At 38.1% G+C, this 24,581-nt stretch overlaps 2 protein-coding genes across 3 annotated transcripts in view; both read right to left on the bottom strand.

Annotated features, from left to right (window-relative positions):
* The window catches only part of LOC131299482 (signal peptide peptidase-like 3), a 32,531-nt gene extending 14,985 nt beyond the window's left edge, over positions 1–17,546 (bottom strand). Inside the window, exons 1-8 of one of the 2 annotated variants that reach the window (XM_058325038.1) lie at positions 17,149–17,546; positions 16,787–17,030; positions 10,582–10,740; positions 9,608–9,719; positions 9,301–9,417; positions 4,112–4,269; positions 2,887–3,066; positions 982–1,016 (exon numbers count right to left, since the gene is read on the bottom strand). In XM_058325038.1, coding sequence (XP_058181021.1) covers positions 982–1,016; positions 2,887–3,066; positions 4,112–4,269; positions 9,301–9,417; positions 9,608–9,719; positions 10,582–10,740; positions 16,787–16,966 — 941 coding nt within the window. In that variant the 5' untranslated portion in view covers positions 16,967–17,030; positions 17,149–17,546. Of the gene's footprint in view, positions 1–981; positions 1,017–2,886; positions 3,067–4,111; positions 4,270–9,300; positions 9,418–9,607; positions 9,720–10,581; positions 10,741–16,786; positions 17,031–17,127 lie in introns of both variants that reach the window. The other variant, XM_058325036.1, reaches the window with a different exon arrangement.
* A 4,173-nt stretch (positions 17,547–21,719) lies between these two features.
* On the bottom strand, positions 21,720–23,498 carry LOC131299612 (protein FAR1-RELATED SEQUENCE 5-like). Its single transcript, XM_058325198.1, has 8 exons — positions 23,225–23,498; positions 22,984–23,089; positions 22,732–22,893; positions 22,618–22,681; positions 22,212–22,464; positions 21,979–22,143; positions 21,846–21,906; positions 21,720–21,771 (listed from the first exon to the last, which is right to left on the bottom strand). The coding sequence occupies exons 1-8, from the start codon at positions 23,496–23,498 to the stop codon at positions 21,720–21,722; spliced, it is 1,137 nt and encodes a 378-aa protein (XP_058181181.1).
* Positions 23,499–24,581: the final 1,083 nt, after the last annotated feature.

Below are 24,581 nucleotides of genomic sequence, written 5' to 3'. Positions count from 1 at the left end.
TCAACCATCGAACAAATATACTACCAACAAACAGTAATTTTCAGTGACATAACCAACACATACACTGAAATAACAGACAATAGCTAGAACTTATAAACTGAAACTTATTACCAATGACTACACAAGCAGACGATCAAATTGCGTCGAATAAACGCGAAATACAATCAAACAAATGGACAAATTGATCAGCACATGCTGCGTTTTGGGGTTTCGAAGAGTTGGGGGAGCCGATTTAGGGTTTGGTGGACTGGCTGTTTGCATTTTGGAGTTGTGGAGGGTTTCGAACAGAGAGCAGCAGGTCGGCGTCGTTGGAGGCTGGAAGTCGAAGTTTTGAGGTCGAATTGCATCAGGAGGATGGTATCTAGGGCTTCGGTCAACTAGGGTGTTATTTCGAGTTGATTAGGGTCGATTTTTGGGGTCGATTTCAGTCTGTTAGGGTTTGATTTGGTTGATTTTGGTGTATTAGGGCTCGATTTTGGTTGAAAGGAGTCTGAATGCTGTCGATTCTGGTTGAATAGGATTTGTTAAGGGTTAATTTTGGGCGGTAACGTTGCAGGAACTGTTAGGGTTTTTCAGATGACAATGGTGGCAGTGCATGGGTGGTAGAAGCATATGATGGTTACGGGTGGATTAGGGTTAGGTTAAGGGTGGCTCTGATACCATGTTGTTTGGAAAGGTAATCAAAATGTTTAAAGTGTTAATTAACCCTAACACAAACACTCATTATTTATATTATGGGATACTTCATTACAAGACTAAACTAACCAATGTGGGACAAACCACTAAACAATACTCTAACAGTATTTGTATTGTCTTTTGGTGGTTTCGTATTTGTACAGTTGTACCTCTGTCTTTCCTTCTGAATTAATAAGTCTTTCTTTGTTGATTGTAAAAAAAATCAATAGATAGAAGATGTTAAATACGCACTACGCATAGAATTCCAAGGTGAGAACTTTAAACATAATTGGATTTAAAGCATACCTTAAAATCAGAGCTACTATACAAGAATGCATTCCCTGATACAAAAACAATTCTAATGATCAAGACCAGAATTCCGAGCATAATTTTTTTTTCTACAATCATTTTAAATTTGTGGCAAACAACTAAAATTGCTTCGTTCATATTATAGGCAGTTAAAGCAAGAAATTTATTAGCTGCAGTCAATGCAAGTAATGTTGATTTCATCTTTCGGGAAAAACCCCTGGGGAGAAAGGGCCTTTGTTCTGCTTTAAGCAAAAATCCTATCTACAGAATGATTGTCCTCAGAAAAGCATGGTTTCCCAGTAACTAAAACCACTTCAAATGTTCAAGACTAAAATACAAAGCACAAGATCAATTGCACTACCTTTCCTTCTTCAATGAACATGCAAACAACTAAAATTGCCTTCTTCAAGATTCTATTCTGGGAAAATCTAATCAAGAAATGTATGGAAGGGAGTCAATGAGAGATTATGCCCTTCATAGAGCAGGATAGCAAAGAAGGATTCATGTACTCGAACCTAATTGATTGCGCATATACACAGCTAGAACTGTAGGAATGAGAAGAAAGAGAGTTGAGGGGCGTAAGGCGCTTAGGCAATAATTTTCGCAACTGCATAGAGCGGTTCTTCTTCTGTGGTTATATAAATGCCACAGAGCAAGAAATATTATGTGCATTTGTTGTCGTGGTGTTGTGTCATGCTCTACATAGAGGTGTGCAATTGATGTGCACTGTGAGTGGACGTGGGGGTGCATCATTGTGCTCACACAGAATTAAGAGAATAAAGGGTGGGGTGTTTACGAAGTGCAGTAAGAGATAGATACATACGTATACAATCTAACTTTGCGGGTCATGATGCATAAGATGTGACTGAGATGCGGAAGCCATAGGCTCTCTTGCTTGGATTTGTGAAGGAACTGCCATTGGCAGTCAAGGAAGTTCATGGGTAAGACACAAATAAAAGAATAGAGAATGAAAAGATAAAAGTGAAAAGTGAAAAGAAAGAATGAAGAGAAAGAAAGGGAGTGTGGCGTATAAGAGAGAGAGAGAGCACAAGTCTCGTAAGACAAGTGCTGATAGGTAGAAGGTCAAGTGACCAGAGTAGAGCATTTTGAGAATACAGCGGGTCCCTAACGGCCAGAAACCATGGAGCTGTTGGTCAGAGCTAGCACCATTAGCACAGATAGAGAAAGAGATTGGCAGCTGTCTGAAAGAGGGAGATGACCAGAGGGTTAAAGCTTGGTATGTATTGTTGGCTTCATTAATAGAGGAAGCCTGTATGTAGTGGTCAATCCTATGATGGGGACAAAATGCACTGGAGGCATGGCCCGCATGTCCAATGTGGGAACCATCCGAGCCATCAGAATTCCAAAGTGGTCGTACATAGGAAGGAATCTGGTAGTTGCAAATTGCCAGAACCCAGCTATGGTATGCACAGCAAGGTGTCTGGTCAACATCGCTTTCCTTTAGGGTGGTCAAGGTGGAACCAATACCATACAGAGGTTGGCCGAGCGACGATCGCCAACTATCAAGTAATTGTGGTTCATGTTTGTTTTGCAGCTGGTCAAAAAACATAGGAGTCGTACATTTCAAAATCTGATATAACAGAAAGGAAAAAAAAAAGAAAAAGAAGAAGAGGCAACTGTGAGGCAAATTGATGGATATAAAGATATTAGCACCTTCAGCTACATAGAATTAAAAGTTACCATCAATAGGTGTTCGACAATTCAAATATGATTTTCCCTGGCAAGCAATTCTCTGGTAGTATGCATTGTAACACTATTTGATGATTAAGACAACCTATCCCCAAAGGATAATCTAAGACAAGTTGCACAGCCTGTCAGCAGGCAATCACAATTTTAATTAAGCAGCAAACTAAAGAACATAACTAAGAGGAAGGTTGATACCTCAATACCGCCAATACAGAAAAGTACAATCAGCAACCAGACAAACCAAGAAGACATAAACAGATAGAGTAACACCAGAAAAGTGGATGCCGATATGACGAACACTATAGCACTCTTTGCACTAATATCAACTACTTCGTCCTCTGCATCATCTTGGACCGTTCCAGCATTGGAAGATTCCTAGAAGGGGAAACATTTAAAGGGACGATGTATTAAATACTGCATAATATCTGGCACTGGAATGATTTCTTGAGCAAGAAGAATAACCAAATTCAAGATAACCTTAGAAAACATTAAGAAAATATATTTAAGACAAAATAAGCAACCATGAGAGAGAAAAAGCCAAGGTTACTAAACATATCTCCCACAGTTATTCCACAGATTGCAACTGTCCATCTCTCACCCACAACACGGCCAAGATACAGAACACCATGCTTAAAGCTAAAGATCAGGATATGTTCCGAGCAGGTCTCAGGCTGCGTAACTCCAAGAAAGGTACATGGCACTAACATGATATTAACAAATTATTTAATACGGCAAGGCTGCCAGAGATCCATTATGCTGGACAACAATTTTCACAGTTTCAGTGAGAAGCAACACCCCATCACCAATATAGTAAATCAATATAAGAGTAAGGTGTGACGCCCTACCTTTTCTGCTTCTTTCTCCTCATTCATCGTTTTTCAATTTTCACGACATAACTGCAGAAAAAGATACCTCAAAGCCAGACCCCAGTGACACTAGAAAGCCTACTGCATAACCCTAAGTTCTCGTCCGTTCAATTAACCAACCTTATTGCCCAAATGAACGGATAGCATCCCAAGGCTACCATTGACAACTCCTCAACAGACCATCCCTTGTCGTTTGCCTACAAACCTAAGGCCTCTGTTGCCCACAAATATAAACCTAAACGCCTGTGTATTATTATCACCATTGGAACACAAGTTATCAAGTTGAACCCATAGAGACTTATGGTGCCATGTCTAACTCCTTGTGGGCTCACTATTCATAACCCTCTGGGTGAGCAGCGAAGAAGTCCCATGAAAAGTCAGAGAATCTGATTAAAGAAAGCTGTATTCTGATTAAAGAAAGCTGTATATTGTAGGGGCAATTCATAATTGAGATGGGTTAATTTTATGGCACCAAAAACTGAAATCTCTCAGAGAGGCACTAAAGATGCTGAAATTCCAATTTTCAAGACAAATGAAGTTAATATTATCAAAACCTTTGGTGACAATTCATTATAGCGCTCATCATTCTTCTTGCTTCCAGTAAACTCAGACCAGAGTGAAGCACAGACAATCGTGCCCACAGCCATCAGCCATAAGAATACCACTGAGAAGTCCACAATTGGACGATTTGGCGAGTATAACAGGAGTTCCACTGCATTGAAGGATAAGTGATTAGTTGCACTAAATAAGATAAAGAAACTGGAATCAAATTGAAAAAAGTATCATTTTGTTGAAAAAATGTTAAAAAACACTGATGCACAAGCACAGCATTATTATAGCATATGTGACAGTTAGCAGACTACCTCATAAAACATGAATAATACAAGCACATAAACTGCAATAGGTACCACAGCTTTCCAAATTAGGATTCTGAAAATCTATTTGCAGATGGAATGTATAAAGAGAATAAAGTTGGCTCAAACCTCATTATGCGTTTGTTGCATTTCTTTTCTTTCGTCACATGAATGAGACCCACCTTGAGGTTTCCAAAATCAACAACTCAACCCCCAACATCCCGAGAAACAAGGGGGGAGAATGGGCACAATGTCATCATAACAAGTACCTTTTTTTTTTTTTTTGCTCAACCATAACAAGTACATTAACCCCCAGGAACTCAGCCTCCGCATCTGAATTTCCTCCAAAGACAACATTTTTCCGTAGTTTTCTCCATACCATGTTACTAATTTGTGAACAAAAAAATTTTCAGATAAGATTAATACTCCGTAACAATGAAAGCAGAAAGGAGAAACTTAATCTCAAGTTTAATTTGTGTTGGAAATATGAGGAGAAAGATATAAATCAAACATCAACTTTGGACACGTTCTAATTCAAATTTAAATGTTTTGTTCCCTAACGATGCTTCAGCATTTCCCCTTGAGTTGATCCGCAATATCAAAAAAATTCATCAATAGAACTACAACATTTATGGATTACAAATGCTTCACCGAGAAGTCCACAAATTATAGATATCACCGAGATAGAACCAAATTAATTATTATTTAATTCCATATTAATTTCAAACTAGTCTCTGGCATTTCAATCACCATTATTTTCATCATATCTAAAATTTGATTCGCTCGTACAACTATCAAAGATTTTAGTTTGGATCATTTCAATTCATCATTGTTGAGAGGGAAGTCTCTCAGATTTCTAGCTTAGCGTATCAGAACCATTGCCCTTCTCCACTATCACCACTTGTTGCCTCTACCACTATTTGGCTGATTTTTCTGTCCAAATGTAGATTACATATTTTAATTGGTTGAGCAAGTGGGTCCCACAACAAGTATGGGGCTGTAAGTGTGACGCTTGCTGCTGTGGGACCCATGCTGATGTTATTCATGCCTTTTCAATAGACTAAAATCGAACTGCAACTGCGGGACCCACACAAGATCACGTTGAGGGAGGGATAAAAAAGCTGGAGGGCGGAGAAACACTCCCTCTCGCATATTAACCTCTATATAATAAGGAAGGGAAGTTTTTGAATCCCAACATAAATCTAACCATTCAGAATCAATTGGCCTTGAACTAATGGTTAAGATTGGTTTCATTCAAGATCTAAGGGTTTAGATCAAGCTTATCTTTAAAACAATGGCTAAGATCACTTTCCATTATCCAACTCTTCCCGCTCAAGAACCTGAACCCCACAGTCCCACTGCTCCTTCGAAGTCGGCATATTTCTCTACAGGAGGAACTTGAAACATAACTGAACTTCACTCAATCAGAAATTGACAGCAGAGAGAGGGAGAACTGTATCGAAATACTGTACAAGAACAAGCTGTCCACCCCAAGCTGGGATTTTGTCATATTTATTCTCTAGCTTGAGGGGGAGAGTTAGAGTATTGTTTAGTAGTTGTCTCCCATTGGTTAGTTGAGTATTGTAATGAGGTGTCTCATTATATATATAATGAGTGTTCATGTTACTTTTTCCTCTTCTGATAACACTTACCTTGAGCTCAGATCCTACCGAGAAGCTTGTTATGATCCTAACTGATTGTAGGTGCGGTCAAAATTATGATTGTTGACTTGCAAAGAAGTTTGACTGACTGACCACTCACGCGACAACACGTGGAGGGGTCGTGAGAATGACATGTGACTGGCGACTGCCACGCGGAGAGAGAATTGGTGCCACACAGCACAAGATGAGACACGCGAGCTGAACAAGCTTGCCAGGCAAGATGGGGCCCCGCGAGGCTGAACAGGCTAGCAAGGGCGCGAAAGCCTGGTAGAGTCACCCGCGACCAAAGGGGCCCTACAAAGATTCTTGGCCTTTGCCTATAAAAAGCAGTAGTTGTATACATTTATGAACAGACTAGAGAGAGAATTTCTATCGCGAAGATGTTTTGGCCTGCGAGAGCTATAGCAAAGGCATTCTGGTCCGCTAGAACCATTGCGAGAGGACCTCGACCGCGCAGCCCGATTGAGGAGCTAGAGATGCGAGAAGGGTCAAGATATACAGAGTTCACCCAGATGTCTAACACATGCCCTGGTCATAAGGAAGGACCAAAGGGGCCTTGTCAAGACGCGATCGTGGTAGGATCGCGACCCTGCTCCCGCGGGAATTGAGGGGGGTCTAATGTTTTGATGGCTTAGGGAGAAGGACCGTCGTGAGGAGGGCACGCCTGTGAAAAAGAGCCCGCGAGGGGTGACGTCACTCTCGCGACCTGGAGGTACAGAAGGGACTCGTGTCAGGATTTCACTAGGCCACTCTAGGCCTGACCCAGGCCCAAATGCCTATAAATACTAGACGATTCCTCAAATTTAGATGATGGTTAGACAGAGATTTTCCTAGAGAGAGAAAGTGGTGGGCACTAGGAAGGAGAACATTCTTCCAAGGAGTGACCGCGCCCAATCCATCAAGGGAAACCCATTTACACCACTCGCGGAAAGGACTAAAGGACACGCTGCCTTGGTCTCTTCTGTTCTCCTGCTTCTTCCTTCACCCCTCTACATCACTCCTCTCTTCTCTTTCCTAATCATCAACCAATTGCACCTAGTCACACGTCAGCTACCTACCTCGAACTATGAACCTAAGCTGAGTGAGCACCATAAATGAGCTGCTTGCCGCTCTTCCTAAGACTCAAACCTCAGAGTTAGTTTGTGGTAAAAATCTGTGTTATTTGAGAGAGAAGTGAAAGTGTTTAGGCCTGCTCTATGAGGCTATTGGAGAGAAGTAGATGGGATGGGTGCAATGCTGAGTTACAAGACAACGTTATAGACACAAAAAAGACTTGGCCAACATTCCGATGTTCAAGGGTCACCTGAATTAGTTCCATAAGGTTGCCTGGGTGTGAAAAATGGAAATGGATGCAGAATGGTAGAAACAGAGGTCGTTGAAAGGTCCAACGAGGGTCGCCGAAGTATGAGAGAGATTAGGCAAGGGTTGCTGGTGGCAAACTAAGTCAAGAGAGGTTCAAATTGAGGAGAAATAGCATCAACAGTCCTGAACAATGCATATCAAGTAGAAACATCGGCGAGAGTTGCCATAGTACGAGAGAGGTTTGGCATCCCCGGTGGCAGACGGGTCCGCTAGTGGTTGGATTGAATGCTCATCGAGATCTAGACCCACTGCAAAACAATCCAGAATTCGGGTTTGCTGAATGTTACTGTGGCTGATGAACGTTGTACAAAAAGAGAGAGTGAAACAAGGGAGGACCATTCCGCTGGCAGATGAGGCAAATCACGACGGCTCCGATACCACGATACAATGCAAAAGAGAATTCAAAAGTTTACTGCTAAAAGAAAGTTCCTCAAACAATACAAAGCTAACCTCTAGGATATATTGTCAAGCTCTAAGTAACCCCAAGAAACATAAAGACTTAACTACCCTTGTTGAACAAGATAAATAAGAATATACCTAAATACTAATACTTAAAAAAAATCGTCTACACAATGATCCTTGGCCGGATGCTCCCTTCTTCCTTGCAAGGGTGTATCCCTGGCTGGACGCTCCATGTGCCCAGTAAACAGTCCTTCGATCTGGATGATCATGAGTTCGTAAATTTGAAACAAAGATTCTTTCACTTTCTTGTACAGAGAAAGTTGTGAATGCATATACACAAAGTCACATGTTACACCAAAATTCATCTCACCCATCATTAAACCCTCAATGCTCATCCTCTCAACCAGAAGACACACTGGCGTACTCATCCTCTTACCCATAAAACCAACCATACACACCCATGACAAGTTTCACCACCACCAATGCGGAATTCGGAGACTTACAGAAATTAGAAGAAGTTAGCGAAAAAAAATGGTTGGGTCCAATAGCAATAAGTATCAGATCACATGGGTTCACGTCTTTTACCCGAAAGGCTAAAATTGGGGATGAGTAACTCTATCATATCATCTCAATGTCTGTCAAGGAAACTCCAAAAAGTTTAAAGAGGATGCATTTTATAAAGACAAAAGAAGCAAGCTAAATCTCTGATCCCTGCCCCCACCAACCTATGAACAAAACACAAAAAAGTCCACAGAGTAAAATAGATTTTCAACCTCAAAAGGAAGTTTACAATCAGTTCTATGAATGAGAGAGATAACAGAAGCACAAATTCCAGCATATTCATAATACTCAGAAGTGGCAAAAGGAAACCATCCAAAGCCTTAGCTTTATCAGGATCCCGCAGGGTAGACATGTTAAACTGTCAACGTATTTTTCATCTTTTCTCCCATTTCCAATCACAGTCATCAATCATGGTACATCTCCCTCAAACATACTAAGGCTTCATTCTCCTTAACTTTTTTGTCTATTTTCTTTCTTGCGTTATGTTCGTCTTTTCTAAATTCTTGTTTGATTCGCATCATATTTTTGAATTAATTATCCAACTTAATGAGAGGAGTCTAAGAAGTACAAAATTATGAAAAAAAGAAAAAAAAGTTCACTAAAGACGAAAAAAGTGCCAAACTGTCTTTTTTTGTCTAAAGGGTCATCTTATCTGAATTATTTTCAACATCGGCCACACTTTATACTTTCATGATTTCTCTCATCGACACAAATGACTAACCCCAAAAATTACGACGAAAAGCTCAACCAAAAGTTACGAAAAGTAAAAAAAAAATATACCGAAAAAAAGTTCTCGACAAAAAGTTTAGGAGAATCGAGCCTACAACTCTCAACTCCAGAACTCATAATCCAGTAAGAGTAAAATTCGACCCAAAAAAGATACCAACAGAAGAAGGGGCTCACCTTTCTTGCTACTTGTCATGGATTTCTCTATAGCCCCCCCTCCTGACTTTGAGATCATCACAATAGGAATTGTGATGTTAGAAACATGGTCCTCACGACAAGACATCTCCAGAAGCTCTGTAAAGAGGCAGAACGAAAACAAAAAGGAGATGCAGAAGAAGATAAGAGTTCAGATGAAATTGTCAACAAAAGGACTTACAGATGTCACCTACTTTGCAAAGAATCATCAAAATTCCAAAGATAAATTAAAATTTCAGATTTTGAAATGCTAGGAATTGTTGAAATATGGTGCACCAAATATTACAACCTTCTCCATCATTTATAACCAACAACCCTGCTGCACCGCCTGATTCCGCAAACTCGGCCTTGGTCATGAAATCACAATCACCACGTATAGACAAAGCAATAAAACCAGATAACTGTAAAACAAGAAAGAAAATTATTTACACCAGGCTAGGGAGATATAACACAAACAACTACAAAACCTATGGGTCTAACAGGACATAAATTCTTGATAATCCTTTACACATATCAAGCAACACTCAATCTTTTAAGGACTTATTCCTTCCAAAAGGAAAGAAAATAAGGGGGCTTACAAATGAAACTTAAATTTCAAACAGGGATCCTCGCATTTCGTTCAATTTGTTAGCATCACTTGTAGAAGGAAATACCTTGATGATGATTGAAGGATTCATATACAAGGTTACGAAGGCTTTTGAATACTAAGTTAAGCACTGTAAATTTTACCACTAGAAAAAATGGCTAATTTTCAAATAACAGCTCAATAAAAGACCTGTTATACTTTTTTATCAACAAAAGGTCCGCAATACATATATCATCAAAAGTTGTTACCAACTAATCCAAGCAAGGCATGTCCTATCTTAACAACTTACACATCTAATGTCCTTCATCAACTACAACTGAAATTTTACTGCTTTTAACGATTATGCATACAAAGTGATTAAGGACCCTAAAACACAACTTTTACCTCAGCATTTCAATAGCTTCAATTTTTCTTCTGATCAAATCTTAAGAACTGAGATACATTTCTGCATTCATATCTCATTAAATGGATATAAGCACTTTGTATTCTCTTGTCATTGCTTAGCTGTTTCAAGGAAATAAAATAATGTAAACTTATAGTTGAAAATTCAATTGTTCTCTTCTCATCATTCCTTGGCAAAGAAACAGCAAGATTGAGAAGATGGTAACGTAAAACTGCAGAGTCCATGATAATGTAAGAACAGCTGAAGTATGCTCAATCAACAAAACAAGGTAAACCTTTGAAGAAGAGTTGGAACAACAGTTTGAGGGATTTGTGAAAACAGCAGGAAACCTTGCGCCGTCTTTCGCCTCTGTGGACAAACTACCACCAAATCTAGCAGTTAATCCACCTAGTACACTACCTTCAGCACCATCAACCCAAATCTTCACCTTGACCTGGTAAACAAGTTTGGAAAACAAACCGTATCAGTTTACTTGCAAACTATTATGCATGGACACTTCATATTGGACCCCATATTCATGTCAAACACTCAAGAAGCATCAATGATTTTCAGACACACATGTGCCCATGTTGGACAAGCCCCAAGACATGTCACATGTTTTAAAGTATAATTTTCTCTCAAGGCATATGATCTATGAAGCATGGATACTTCTAGAAGGGAGTCATTTCTGTACCAATCTAAAATAGATATTGATACTCTTTGGATACTTGCACATGAGTCTCTGACACTTCTAATACATTGTCTGATACTTGAAATTAATTTCTTTCAATTTAAGAAGTACTGGAAACTTTTCAGATACACTTAAGTTACACAGCCAAACTTTTATGAAATAGTTTGTGATATTTGTCCTATAGAGTACAAGTATCAAGGTCTAGATATGTAAAAAAAAATAGTTGCTAGACATGTAAAGATTAGTTTTCTAATATTTTCGATACTTTTTAAAGAAGAACAAAAAAATGAAATTATTATAATATATTCTACTTTTGATAATTTGTCGTTTTGATAAATCCTTATTATGTCATACATGCTCATCCACATCCCTTAGACTGGCTAATGGCTAAAGGCTCTTCGCCGGTAGTTAACTTACATGTAACGAGATTCTAAAATTTTTAAGACAAATTTTTTAGAGCATATATTGGTTGTATCCATATCTTATTATTTTAGATTTTTTCAAATCAGTGCATTCATGTCATGTCGTATTCATATTCTGGATCCATGTCCATGCTTCATAGCATATGGGACATCCTATGGACACACATATCCTAACTCCTATGTCTAGACTCATTTTTTGACACGTTGAAAGGTTTATTAAAGGTGAGGAGATAGTTAGGAAACAAAGTATGATATCTCAAAATAAGAGAGTAAATTGGCATTAGTCCCCTCATCATGTGATGCAAAACTTTTACCCAAAATTGCAGATCCATTCCACTTACAAAAAAGAGAGGGAGAGCAACCCTTAGAGCATCTCCAACGGAGAGCCAAAATGGCAGCCTAAGCCATCTTTTGGTTTCCAGTTCAAAAAACCGAGCTCCAATGGGGAGCCATCTTTGGAGCCAAAAATGGCTGGGTCATTTCGTTGGCCGAATTTGACCATGAAAATGTCATGGGCCATTTGTGCCGCATCAGATTTTTAATTGATTTTAACTACCATAACATCAACAACAACAACATATATAGACAAATTACACAGTAATAATTATGAAAACAAAAAAAACAAAATTTTCACCATAATTCACAATTCGTTAAAGCAAAAATTATTGATTGCCAGAAAATGCAGATCTGATTTCAACCCACAAGATATCAAAGGACCTACATCTAGAAAAAGAGAAGTACGAAGCAGAATGATTTTGTTTCGAGTCGCCAGACCAATCGTAACAATCTTCTATCATCCTTAATTGCACAATTTACTTATCGTGTATGGTTTACTAATATATTATATTCATTTTTGATTAATGAAAATGTATTGACCCATTAAAGCTCATAGATAACTTTATCTGTTAATAATATGAACGAGATACAGAGACAAAAAAACCATTGAGAGAACTTTATCTATACAGGAAGAATGACATACAGAAAACGGAAGCTCATAGATAAACAATGGGATAAAGAGAACAAATAACTTTATAATACAGAGTACAAAATCTCAGAGATAACTTTAACTGTTAATAATATGAATGGGATACAGAGAACAGGAGATAATGTTATCAATTAGTAGAACTCAGAGAACCACTACAATTAGTACTACAAGGTGACATTCTGCTTAAATATAATTCTCCTTGTCACGACCGCCAATGTTCAAACTGAGGAAAAATATAAAAAAATTAGTTGGTAATTCAAAAGTGAGTTAATAAAAGGGTAGTGGAAAGGTAGTTAAGGAATGTAGCCACTGCTGGAGCAGTTTGACCAAATTATTGCAAAAAGGCACAGTAGCAAGCCAAAATTTGGCTTTGGCCGCCGAAAAAGGGCTTGAACATTTGGAGATGCTCTTAGTGGCGACTCATTTGGTTTATGTTTAATTATCATGCTTTGATTACCTAAGTGGATAAGCTTTGGTTTATACATCATTTATGTACTTCTACACAATAACTAAAAATACATAAAGATGTATACTGACACTTCCTCATTCTTGGAGAGCCCTGAGGGTTAGTCTGGGATATCGGCGAGAGGACGAAGGCCCACGCTACCAGAGGTAGAGCAGAGAGCCCAAGAAAAATCTTAGAGGGAGGGTGGCAATAGAGAAAGCAAGTATTGCGCGGTAATGTAATCTGTAAGTGGGTGTTGGTAATGTGTTGGACAATGGCAAGGGCCTCTTTTTACTGGTGAGAGATGGTATGGGATCTAGCTAGGACGAGGACAGGTTTTAGGTACTCAGTGGCTGGTTGTCTGAAAGTTGTAAGCCTCTAAGGCCATACGTTACACCATCTGAGATCAATATATTAAGAGATGGTATCATGGTTTTGAGGCCTGATTTGCTCAGGACACTCACGATTTGCAGAGGACAAGTGTCATGCCTATGAGGTCTATGCGCCAAAGGTCAATGATATGTGGGTTTCCTATCATGGGACCTTGGGGCTGCATCAAAGTCATTGAGCATGTATGACAAGTCAAACGAGGTCGTCAAAACTCAAAAGGTACAATGTGAAGTCACAGAATCTCTGGACATGATGGTGAAGTCCCCTGGAGTCATGATTCCTTAAATTGAGCATAGCCATGCTCCAAAAGCCCTGAACAAGACTTTCCTTTAAAGTAGGGTATAAGAGGTGAGATTGTGGCTGAAGGCTATGAGTCCCCTAGAGGGGTGGTTCCTTAGCCAAGGAACTGAGAATAGCCATGCTACTAAAGTCCTAAGGAGGACTTTCCCCTTATAGCGGGGTGTAACCTAAGAAGCACGGACACAGATACAGGATACGGACATGACACAACATGGATACACAAACACGTCATTTCCCAGAAAATTAGGACACGGACACAACAAGAACACGTCAAATGTAAAGTACTATTTGTATTATAGAGGCATTTTACGAATTCATATAAACGTCGGAAACATTTTAATGTGTCGTTAGCATGTTGCAAGAGTGTTGCCAACATGTCCTAGAGTATCCACGATGTGTCTAAGTTAAAGAAATATCATAAAAACACTCGACAAGTATTTAGGCACGGCCAATACGTGTCCGGAGAGTGTCGTGTCGTGTCCGTGATACGTGAGGCCACTAGACGTGTCCGTGCTTATGCGCCATAATTTTCTGCTAAGAATTATTACAGGTCCCAAGCTAACAAGTGTCAAATAGACATTTGTTATACAACTATTAACCTTTAAGACTTCAAGTAATGAGTCTAAGGAAGATACAAATAGAGTAGGAAAATGATGGATAAAATAAAAATTGCATCAAGAGCTGTAATGGAATTTTAACCAGATTGATCAAAAAGAAAATTGGTGGCCATCACAAGCCTGCGATGTTGGTTGGTAAAAACTTTTAAGCGATTAAGAAATAACATTAAATATTTCTCCAAATGAAAATGTTGAGATGCATCAATAGTTTAAGAGGGGAAAAAATAACTATAAATGTGTTCATAAGAACCTGTGAAGCACTAAAACGTCAAAGAAGTTAATGTGTATTTACACACTCTTTTTTGTGTTCCAAAAGCTCATGGAGGTGTATCTGTATTTGGTGGAGTAGGTGAAAATAACCTTGAAGGAAATGATCTTTACGAGGAAATGAAAGAAACTGGAGTGATTAATGAACAAAATATTGCAGAATCAAAAGTGGCTCCAATTATGATACAAAATATTAACTCGGACACGTGTCTGACACTCTTTTTACGTGTCCACCACGTCCTAGGTCTCTATGACTAAGAAAATTATACATGATCAATACTTTTTAGACAATTAATAACATGTGATTTAGTAAAATTTCGAAACTCAGCATATCTCAATGTGAAAATTTTGAATTTTTTTTGGTACTTGAATATGAGCTAGATATTACTACGCATACCATAAGTTGATGAAATGCAACTAACTTAGATGAGCATTCTTCTATTCCAAGTATAATTCTACCTTGTGGAAAGAATTTCTCATGGATACTTGTTAAATACATGTTTGCACTTCATATTTTCTTTGTTGATACTACATTGAATTTATTCATGGGTTTATCTTGATGAATGCGGGTGAGCTATTCAAGATATTTGATCGATTTTAGATGATTTTGGCTTTAGGGCCATGTATTGAGAAATTGGGATTGATATACTTTTTGTGATTTTGAGTTGGGTCAGCGGAGGGCTCGGGTCGAATGTGACACCGTTGGTGAGAGGCTGTAAACCAGCACGGGTTAGGTTGCTTTGTTCTTCGGGTTAGTAGCCCGTAAAGTGTAGATGAGCAGGAACATGTCTACTACGGTTTTCAGGAGTGCGTCATTGAACAACTCGTAAAGTTTAATGTCTTCGTGGTGAGCAAGTTTGAATTATGGTTTGGCTGGCTATGAGATTGTGGATGTGTTATTTCTCAACATAACTTTCATGGATCACTTTCACTATTCGGATCTTGACTTTGCTTTGGTTGTTAAATAGCTTTCTTTTGACCATTTGAAGAAAATCAAAATTAGAACACTCACCATTGTGTATCCTGTCAAAAAAGAATACAAATAGTTTTGTATATTAAGTTGTGCATGTCCATATCTACTCATTTAGCGTACTTCCTATGGGCTTTGGCTAACAGGGGAGTTGATGCTAATACGCTTTAGTTCTTTTATTTCACCGCACTTCTTGTTGGTATCAAGGGCTACTGAATATGGACAAGATGGATCTTCCTTCTATCAGGATTTCTTAATGTTTTCTCTTTTTCTATCATGCTTGCATGCACGTGTAAGTCTTCTTATACCCCCTTTGTTGAGGTAACCCTCATGTGTCCCCATCTAGTACTTTCTCCGGTCAGGAAACCCTTCTGGCAAACTCAGGAAGCTGATTGAATTCGAAAAATGTCACTGCTACATATTATGCAGGCTGTCGCCTTTTTTATCCCAATTTATGCACAAATTGTGAACTAACATAAGGATTGTAATCTACAACAAAAAAAAATTAACAGCAGAAACCACCCGAAACTCAAAGTTCTTACCCTTACCCATTTCCCTACCCAAACCCAAAATTTGGGTAAAAACTCTTAGGCCCCGTTTGATAAACATTTGGGTAAAAATACTTTGTTTGGTTTTCAAAATTGGTCCAGATTGGTAGTCTCATGGGATGAACAAGCCGGCCCATAGGGGGTATTAGCAATACCCCTTGGAACTTGGTATTCATAGTCCAATCCCAACCCCTTCCCATTACCAATCCCTTCTATCAATCCAATCCCATCATCTAATCCCATCTCAAACAAACATGATATTAATAATCCAATCATCTAATCTCATCCCAAACAAACATACTCATTATCAATTCCTTCTCATTACCAATCCAATCCTAATCCCATCTCCTTACGAATCCCATCCATCTATCATTGTTATCAAACGGGGCCTTAAAGCTCATCTCCAATGTCATACCCATTTACCCACCCATTTTGAGATTTACCCTTTTCCTTACCCAAATTTGGGGAGACCCAAACCCATACCCATTTTTCTCACCACCTCCTTTCACTTCGTAATATTTACTAATGTGCCATTTTGATTCAAATTTGGGAGGGAAAGCCTAGAAAACAATAGATTTGGGTAAAAAAAATGGGTAGAGCATTGGAGAAGACTACCCACATAGAGATTTTGACCCAAATTTGGGTTGAAAAATGGGTAAGGGTTGGAGATGCAAGTGTAAGAACTTTGGAGTTTCGGGTGGTTTCTTTCCACAAATTAGGGCGCATATGATGTATCATATGGAGTATGATACATTATACAGACACAAGACTGTAAATGAGCTAGCAAGGAGAATTAGAACCAAGGAACCTATAGTGATGAGGTAAAAGGAAAATGAAATATGTGGATTCGTGGTGAGAGATTTACCAATCTGAGAGTATTGTCGCAGGATGGAGATTTGGGAGCGGACCCATGATGCGAAATATCATCATCGGCGGCGGACATAATTGATACAGGAGACAACAACAGGAAAATGCCTAATGTGATGGCGACTTTCGCAAGATGGCGGAGGAGGAGGGGCTGAGGAGACGCCATCGCCACGGACATTGCAACTGCTATTGCCTGCCGATCAATCTTCTCCCTTCGTCTCCTTTGCCAGCACAAACAAACCCTATCAACAGGTTTTGCCAATTTAGTTCAGCAACTATATTATTTGAACAAAAAACAAATATACTCGAAGTAAATCATGGATGGAGAAAGAAGAGAACTTTTATGAGAAAGAAACATGCCAGAAGATTGCGCTGGAACGTAATTAGAAAGCCCCTCCTGATATTATTAGAGCGCTCTCTCTCTCTCTCTCTCTCTCTCAGCCTCTCCTGATCTTAGAGCGCTCTCTCTCTCTCTCTCTCTCTCTCTCTCTCTCTCTCTCTCGTCGTGACGTTTGCGAAAAAGTCGCTCGTGTGCTCGCGAAGCCCGTGGCAAGCAAGGTTTTTTTCGAAAAGTGGATTGCGTTGATTGGAGGGTTTGAGGTGGGATCTCAAGTCAACGTGACCATTTGGGAACCGAATCCCATAACCGAATAATGATGGGTACAAATTAGATAACAAAAAATGCAAAATCATGTGAGACGGAATTTGGATTTCACTTCAACTCTCAACATGAACGTTGGTTGATTTGTTTCTTTGTTGAACCGACCATTACAACACGCCAATTGTTGTATATTACGAACTCTGTTTCGACAGTACCTCATGATCTTTTGCCAAATTTCTCACGATCTTCTGCCAAATTTCTTTATACCTCGATCAAGTTGCAGAGTACTCCTACGTGGTTCTTTTTCAAATAAGGAATCTAAGGAGAAATAATTCTATGCTTTTTTTGCAAATAAGAAACATCAATCCCACCAAGATTATATTTGTTATTTTACAAATTATAATTCATACCACTAAAAAATTATAGTAATTGCACTCTCATACTTATTCTCAATTATATTTTGAACTCTATGTTCTTAAACACTTATTAATTTCTCCACATTAAGATTACAAATACCCGTTGATTAATTTAAATTATCGATAATTATATATAATCAACATATATATTCCTTGAGATTGTCCAATTAACTTATTCGATATATTAATTACAGACTCATCTCATGTTGCAACACACCATATACAAATGCATTGCCAAAATTTTAGCTAAGAGGCTCCAAGTTGCCTAATGACACCATCACCCAGGACATTAATGTGATCAAAGTCACTTCTGTTTGGGTACCGCACACTCCACTCCTCATCTTGGCCCATCCAGAATCCAACAATTGGGTGGTAAACAACTCTCTGAACCCAGAAACAGGACTCGGTTAATTATACTAAGTGTAGAGACCCGTGTTTTATTTTATTTCTTTAATTATTTTATGTGTGATATAATTGGTTTGAGCTGGATTGTTTATTCTTCGGTGTATGCATACAGATGTTTGGAGAATAGTTGGATTATGTGTTTCGATATTGTGGTAGTTTTTAGGAATATGAGGAATGTGTTGTCTGTCTTTCAAAAATCTAAGTATAAAAAAATGATTTTTTGAAAAAGTATCGATTTGCGGAATTAAAAATGGCGGTAATTGTTCATTGATTTATTCTAAGAGAAATTATAAAATTTCATAGTCGTACATGAGGGGTAAGGTGGTGTTTCATCCATTTTTCTTCAGAGAAAAAGGTGCAGTTTTGTATTTTGTACTAAAATTGAAAATTTAGATTTTTATTCATTTGGAATTTGAAATTTTTTACATTACCATTAATTTCAAATGGGGGATACTTTCTTATTTTCATTTACTTAACTTTAGAGAATAATGAAAATAAGTATAGATGAGTTGGTAGTGAGCAGGGGTTGAATCAGTGAAGAAAGGAGATATGACTAAATAATTTCCAAGAGGTACCGGTATCACCTTTTCTTCAGTACCGGCACCAGTTGTCTAGTAGTTGAACATTTGTGACGTTTGTGAGAGGTATTGGTACCACGTTTTACTTAGTACTAGTACCAGCTGGGAAAAACCAGATATTTTTTACGCAAATTCAGACCATTGTAAATACAACACATTTACTCTTTTCACATCCCAAACCCACGAAACAAACCCTAAAATCACCCCTCTCACTTCTCTCTTCATCTCGCCCAAATCTCTTGATTTCTCCATGAATCTTTCACAAAACTTCAAGATTTAAACATTTTACAATCTCTCTTGGTTTTCGAGTTTGGTGAGCAAAGGGGTAAGTCTCACATCTTTTCTCTTGGTTTCTCTCTCTCCACCACATTTTTCTCTCTATCCTCTCCATTGTTTCATGTTCTTGGGAGATCTTGACTCTAGATCTTGAAGGAGAGCTTGGAGGGAGGTTGTTCTTGGTAGATACGAGCTAGATCTACTTGGAGTGGTTGGGGTTTTGCCCAAAACCCTTTGGGTAGGAATTTTTCTCTCCTCTCTCTCTCTCTCTCTCTCTCTCTCTCTCTCTGTATACACACACACACACACACACAATTCTTTTCTCCTGAGGACCCCTGCAATTTAAGGTAAAATGCGGACCTAGTTGATGGCCGTCGGATCAAATCCGACGGCTTAGATCTAAAAACCAAATTCGTGGGTCAAAATAGGTTATTGTTCACGGGTTATATGAAAACGGGTCAAAACAGGAGAAACAAATCCCGTAATCCTCATTCCTTCCCACACGAACACAAAGAGAGAGAGAATGAGGCGATTTAGAGCCGTTCAGATCCAAATCCTAGAAACCCCAAAAGGTCTTCTCTCTCTCTTCTCTCTTCTCTAACAAACTCTCTCTCTGTTCTATTCTATCTCTATTTCAAATCCGAACCCTAGAAAACGGGTTCCTCACCTTTCTTCTTCTTCTTCTTCTTCTTCTTCTTCTTCTCTCTCTCTCTCTCTCTCTCTCTCTCTCTCGATCAAATATTTTCAGATAGGGTTTTTTTGGAACGCTAAAGTTTCAATTTTGGGATTTTTTTTTGGAACCGTAAAGTTTTGATTTGGAACCCTAACAGTTTATGTGATTTTAGGATGGCTAATTTCCGACTTGATGTTCGAAACCCTAGTTTCTGTGAACTGAATTTTAGTTAGGGCTTTTTTGGAACCCTAAATCAACAAGATAGGGCTTGAAAAAAAAATGTTGTTTTTTGTTCTTGAAAAAAAAATGTTCTTCACAAAAAAAAATGTAGAACACATTACTACCGCATTACAACTCTATTCTTGAAAAAACATATTTTTTTTGTTGGATTTGTGATTCCTTATTCAACTTTTAAATTGTCACGTCATTGACTAGATAAAGTTATTACGGTAATTAGCGGAGGAAAAAAAACCCGTCTATTTGTTCTTCACAAGTTGTATATTATATGTTGGATTGAGCAATGTGCTCTAAAAAGAATAGTAGTATCCGCAAGGGCTGCAATGATTGTATTGAATGCCCCTTGGAAGAAAGCTTGTGTTTCACACCTTGAAGTCTACCTATGATGATGTTCTTTAGGACCCTTAATGATCTCAAGCCATGTCTACCTTCCAACTATTTTGAACTGGTTTTGTTTGTGGAAAATGATGCATCTTTAGTGGTGGTGTTTGATTAGCATTAGTGAAGTGGCTGTTTGTTGATTATAGAGTCATTTTTCTCTTCATTCTGTGTATGATATTTCATAAGGCTGCAAAATGGGAAAATGGTATGTTGTGTTCGTTGGTCGGGTTCCCGGGGTTTGTGACTCCTAGGCAGAAGCTTATGGTCAGATCACCGGCTTTAAGCACAATCCTTTAAAGGTTACGAGACTAAAGTGGAGGCACGAAAAGTTTATTCAATTTATTTGAGCAAGCGTGATGGTTCGTCTAGCGTGAAGTTCGACGGTTCCCATGACCAACAAGCACTTGCACATCAATTAAAAATAGCACTTGAGCAAAGAGATAAGCTTCAGGAGGAGCTGGATGATCTCCGAGCAAAACTTGGTTATTTAGCTTTAGGATGATGGACCTTGTAACCTTGTAACATTGAGTTAATGTGTCTAAACTGGGTTCTAATGTTATGTTTATTTCTAATGCATCTAATGCTATGTTTCATATATAATGTTATCCAATGGCTTAGTTTCTTTCTGTTTCTTATTTTGTTCATTTTTCGGTCACTATTAGATGTTACATTTCTTTCTTTACAATTTGCTACTTTGCATTGTTGTCATTTTTTGAAAGTAATTAGTTGGTTAAAATCTTATGGTCAAGGTCTAGATGGTGGGATGAATTTGGAAACAATGCACAGAAAAACAGGAAATCAGGTTTCTTCTTTCTTTACAAACTGGAAATGTAATTTGCATTGTTTCTTCTTTGCATAATGTTGTACAATATTGATATTCCGGCTATAAAATTCCAATGTTCATCATAGATGCACAATATCAAGCAACAGATTAGGGCATTATGATTCACAATACTGATGATTCTCATAATACTGATGTTCCCAGGATACCAATGTCAACAATAGCTATCAGGGTTTCCCACGATTGCAGCAATCTGGATAGTTTACAACCATATATTTGTTTAACTAACAACAGAAATTAGTCAAATTACAACCATAATTACTGAAATTTCCAAACAACAATTACATTTTTTTTAACTTCACAAACTTCCAAATTTCAAAGCAAAATTACAATCAACTAATTTCTAAAATGAATAAAAGAAGTCATGACTCGTTTTAGCACAACCTCATCATCTCACTAGTCGTTTTTGCATTCTTGAAGTACTAATAGATCATAAGATGAATAAAAGAAACAAAAAATGCAAACATTTGTAACAACAAAAATTTAAACAATTAATACTAACAAGTACAAACACTTACAATTTTCACTCATAGTCAGTGTCGTCCTCATCATTCAACCTAACATCTTGGGAAGACCTAAGAAAAAAAGACAACAAGTTGAGAATTTAAACTTGGTGTAGCAATATGATTTAAATTATACATGAACGTACTTAGATGCATACACATACATGTTGAGAAGTTTTGGACAGTTCCTTTTGTCATGAAATTGCCCTATTAATCCACAACCATTACATTTCCTTAATGCCTTGATAGCCTTCTCTTTTCCTCCCTTAAGTCATTTACCACAACCCTTTACTCTGACTGGGAGTGATTCTTTATAACTAAGTTGGCTTCCAAGAGAGATAGAAACACGGATACCACTCCCTTTGCCATCTTTGCGAGAAGTCTTCTTGAGTGCAACCCTTTTTCTAGCTGATTCCAAAGCTTCTTTCAAAACTTGTGTTCCATCTTCAGTTAATTCGGCATCATCAACCACATTCGAAAATAGTTGGAAGGCACGTTGTCGCCTTATTAACATTGAATTGCCACATATTTTTTCCCCATTTTCCCACCCAAGTCATCCATAACCTTGCTAGCTTTTGCTGCTATAGTCCACCTCCGCAAGATGTATTGATCAGGCAATGTCATTATCTGCATTCTAGCAAAATATGCTAGCATGTGCTGACATGAAATTCCATCATATTCAAACATCTTACAACTACAGCTGACATTGTTTGATGACTTATTTACCGAAATCTTACGCCATCTTGAACCTTCCATTTCTGCCCCCTGAACATTTCACAAACAATGATGTTCATCATCATCCGTCTTCATAAACACATAAGCATCCTTCTGATAGATTTTCTCTTGGAAATTGTAAAAAATAGTCCGCGTATATAATTCACTCATTCTCTTTTTCATCAACCACAAGGTTTTCTACACAGGCTTCTCATTCACATCATTATGATCTAAATCCAATTCATTATGCCGTATATGTGAAACTGCCCTATCAAACCGTGTCACAAACTCCAACAATAATTATTCTTAGACACGTACCTCTTGAAGAATGCATGATCACTTTTACTTCTTTGACTACTAGTCATGTGGGCAGAGAAAATGTGTTTCATATATGCAGGAATCCATCTATCACAAATTGTGTACATGCCATTTAACCATTCATTGCAGGACAAGTTTATTTTCTGCATAATATCTAACCATCTACATTTTTCAAACTCCTCATAACGTTGCATATATGATAGTGCATCTATTTTTTCAGAAAATTTATTAACAATGTGCCAAATGCATAACCTGTGATACGTGTTTGGAAGTGTAGAAGCAATTGCTTTTGCCATTGCCGGATCCTGATCGGTTATGATCATTTTGGGCGGGCCTCCTGGCATCGCTTTCAACCATTCTTTAAAAAACCACTCAAACGAATCGCAAGTTTTATCACTTAAGAATGCACACCCGAAAAGTGTTGTCTACCCGTGGTAATTAACTCCTATTATAGGTAAGAAGATCAAAGAATATTTATTTATGTTGTAGGTACTATCAAACACTACCACGTCCCCAAAATACTTGTATGACTTTCTACAGGTTGCATCGGCCCAAAACCATTGCGTCATTCTCTGCTCATCGTCCATCTCGAATGTAAATGCAAACTCGGGATTCTTTTTTTTTTTTTCACTCTGCAAATACTCGTACATCATATTCTCGTCATGTCCATCTAATGATTTCCTCCTATCCCTTTCGACATTGTGAAGATTTCGTTTTGTAAATCCAACATTTTCAAGACCTCCATATTGTAACTCCAAAATACTCATTTGTTTGCAGGGTGATACATTGGCATCTCCAAGTTGTTGTATTAAAGATGTAATACCCGCCCCGGATATTTCGGTATTTCAATTACTTTTAATTGAACTATATGTTTTGGGGGTTAAAACCGTAAATAATAGAACTTGCGAGAGTCTTGTGGGTGATTTGTGATTGGAACATAAGTTAACAATATGTCTCGCTTGCACACGATAATCTGTTTATAGGGTTACAAATATCCTGGGGGAGATATTTCTCCCCATTCTCCCCATTCTTATCTCTTGTACGTGAATAGAGAGAGAGAGAGAGAGAGAGAGAGAAGCAGCAAGAAGAGAGAGGGAAGGCTAGGAGTGAATTCTCTTGGATTGTTCCATAGTTTAAGAAGGTAACTAATTTGTTCTTGATTTTCTCTTGAATTTCATGTTATAGATAGCTCTTAATCTTTACTAGTTTGGGGCTGATTTGGGTGTGATTTGAGTCATTGGAGATGGGTTTTGGATGATTTTCGTGGGTCTAGTGGCTGCTGTTCAAACCCAAAAAATCTGCAGAATAGGGTTTTGGTTTTGGGAGGGGTTTCGCCTTCTTAAACTTAGAATTGAATCTTGGTTCCTTCTTATGAAATAAAGTAGACTTGAGGCTTGTTTGTTTGCCGATGGAATCACTTGAAACCAATAAGAATTTAATTTATAGTGACTTTTAGAAAATTGCTTTGCAATCTAGAAATCTAGACAGCAGACAGATTTGAGTCTTTCATCAATTTTTTTTAGTTAAGCGATCCTCCTGATTATGGGTCTTTATGAGTTTGAAAGATTGATAAGTTGGTGATGTTTTGGCTTTGGAATCACTAAAAAGTATTAAGTATTCAATTTTTAATGAATTTTCGATCACTGACTGTTCTGCTGGATCTTGTATTTGCGCACCGACACGTCTTGGGAAAAATAGTCATATCTTTTAGCTCCGATATCGGGTTTGCGAACTGATTTTTGATTTGGAAACTAGACTCATATATCTTTTTGAATATGTAGGGTTTGTACCCTAGTTTTTCATAGGCAAAATCAATTTTGCATGCAAAGTTGACTTATCTGCAAAATCTG

This window comes from Rhododendron vialii, chromosome 9a, assembly GCF_030253575.1.
Source record: "Rhododendron vialii isolate Sample 1 chromosome 9a, ASM3025357v1".
Lineage (NCBI taxonomy): Eukaryota > Viridiplantae > Streptophyta > Magnoliopsida > Ericales > Ericaceae > Rhododendron > Rhododendron vialii.
The sequence above is the reverse complement of the archived record's forward strand: the minus strand, read 5'-3'. Positions and strand labels throughout refer to the sequence as shown.